General features: G+C 50.2%; 1 protein-coding gene across 1 annotated transcript; it reads left to right on the forward strand.

Annotated features, from left to right (window-relative positions):
• The first annotated feature begins 652 nt into the window (after positions 1-652).
• On the forward strand, positions 653-1,725 carry LOC123948799 (ras-GEF domain-containing family member 1A-like). The gene is given in 2 exon segments (XM_046015944.1): positions 653-1,532; positions 1,535-1,725. Coding segments are annotated over 2 exon segments (1,068 nt in total). The 5' UTR covers positions 653-655.
• Positions 1,726-2,156: the final 431 nt, after the last annotated feature.

Raw genomic sequence — 2,156 nt, forward strand, 5'->3', positions numbered from 1 at the left:
ACAGCAAAGGCAGTCCTGAGAGGAAAATATATAGTGGTACAAGTCTTTCTCAAGAAACAAAAAAGGTCTCAAATACACAACCTAACACTACACCTAAAGGAGCTGGAGAAAGAACAAGAAAGAAAGCCTAAACCCAGCAGGAGAAGAGAAATCATAAAGATCAGAGCAGAAATCAATGAAATAGAAACCAAAATAACAATAGAAGAACTCAATGAAACTAGGAGCTGGTTCTTTGAAAGAATTAATAAGATTGATAAACCCCTGGCCAGACTTATCAAAAAGAAAAGAGAAAGGAGGGGCCTGAGAGGAGGAAGAGCTGCAAGGAGGCAGAGTGGGGTTGGGGGGTGGGGGTGAGTCGGTCTCCCCCTCCTGGCAACAGGCTGCTGCTTTGTGCAGGCCGGGTGTGTGGACTCCTAGGGAAGCTGGTGTGGAAGGTTGGCCCACCCTGATTCCATCCTCCCCTGAGCTGGGCCTGGCCTTGAGAGGCTTTCCAAGTTCTCCCCACAGTGTCCGCAGCCTACCGTTGTGTCTGGGTGTAGCCAAGGGCAGCCGAGGGGAGCGAGCGACTCCCTGTACCCCCTACTCCTATTTTCACCTGGAAGAACCCTCCGCCCCCAAACTGCCCTGGCCCAGCAGCACCCCCAGCCAGGAAACTATGCCCCAGACATCTGTCGTCTTCTCCAGCATACTTGGGCCCAGCTGTAGTGGACAGGTGCAGCCCAGCATGGGGGAGCGAGGAAGTGGGGTTGGCAGCTCAGGGGACCTCGTCTTCCAAGAAGGACGCCTCATCTCTGGATCCCTGGAGGCCTTGATGGAGCACCTGGTCCCCACAGTGGACTATTACCCAGATAGGACATACATCTTTACATTTCTATTGAGCTCCCGGGTCTTCATCCCTCCTCATGACCTGTTGGCCCATGTGGGGCAGATTTGTCTGGAGCAGAGGGAGGAGCTGGAGACGGGGTCTGAGAAGGCCAAGCTGAAGTCCTTCTCAGCCAAGATTGTACAACTGTTAAAGGAGTGGATAGAGGCTTTCCCCTATGACTTCCAGGATGAGAAGGCCATGGCTGAACTGAAGGCCATCACCCACCGGGTCACACAGTGTGATGAGGAGAATGGCACAGTGAAGAAGGCCATTGCCCAAATGACACAGAGCCTGCTGCTGTCCCTGGCTGCCCGAAACCAGCTTCAGGAACTGCGGGAGAAGCTCCGCTCACCAGCCATGGACAAAGGGTCTGTCCCCAAGGCTAAGCCGCCAGCCACTCAGAAGGACATCCTGGGCGTGTGCTGTGACCCTCTGGTGCTGTCCCAGCAGCTGACTCACATTGAGCTGGAGAGGGTCAGCAGCATTCACCCTGAGGACCTGATGCAGATTGTCAGCCACATGGACTCTCGGGACAAGCACAGGTGCCGAGGGGACCTGACCAAAACCTATAGCCTAGAGGCCTATGACAACTGGTTCAACTGCCTTAGCATGCTAGTGGCCACCGAGGTGTGCCAGGTAGTGAAGAAGAAGCACCAGACCCTCATGCTAAGTTCTTTATTGATGTGGCCCGGGAGTGCTTCAACATCGGGAATTTCAACTCCATGATGGCCATCATCTCTGGCATGAACCTCAGTCCTGTGGCGAGGCTGAATAAAACGTGGTCCAAAGTCAAGACAGCCAAGTTTGACGTCTTAGAACACCACATGGACCCCTCCAGCAACTTCTGCAACTACCATTAAAAAAAAAAAGAAAGAAAAGAGAAAGGACCCAAATAAAAAAAATCATAAATGAAAGAGGAGAGATCACAACTAACACCAAAGAAATACAGACAATTATAAGAACATACTATGAACAACTCTCCGCCAACAAATTTGACAATCTGATGCAATGCAAGAAATGGATGCATTCCTAGAGACATATAAACTACCACAACTGAACCAGGAAGAAATAGAAAACCTGAACAGGCCCATAACCAGTAAGGAGATTGAAACAGTCATCAAAAATCTCCAAACAAACAAAAGCCCAGGGCCAGACGGCTTCCCAGTTAATTCCTATTCTATTCCTATTCCTATTCTCCTGAAACTGTTGCAAAAAATAGAAATGGAAGGAAAACTTCCAAACTCATTTTATGAGGCCAGCATCACCTTGATCCCAAAACCAGACAAGGATC

This window comes from Meles meles, chromosome 8, assembly GCF_922984935.1.
Source record: "Meles meles chromosome 8, mMelMel3.1 paternal haplotype, whole genome shotgun sequence".
Taxonomy (NCBI): Eukaryota; Metazoa; Chordata; class Mammalia; order Carnivora; family Mustelidae; genus Meles; species Meles meles.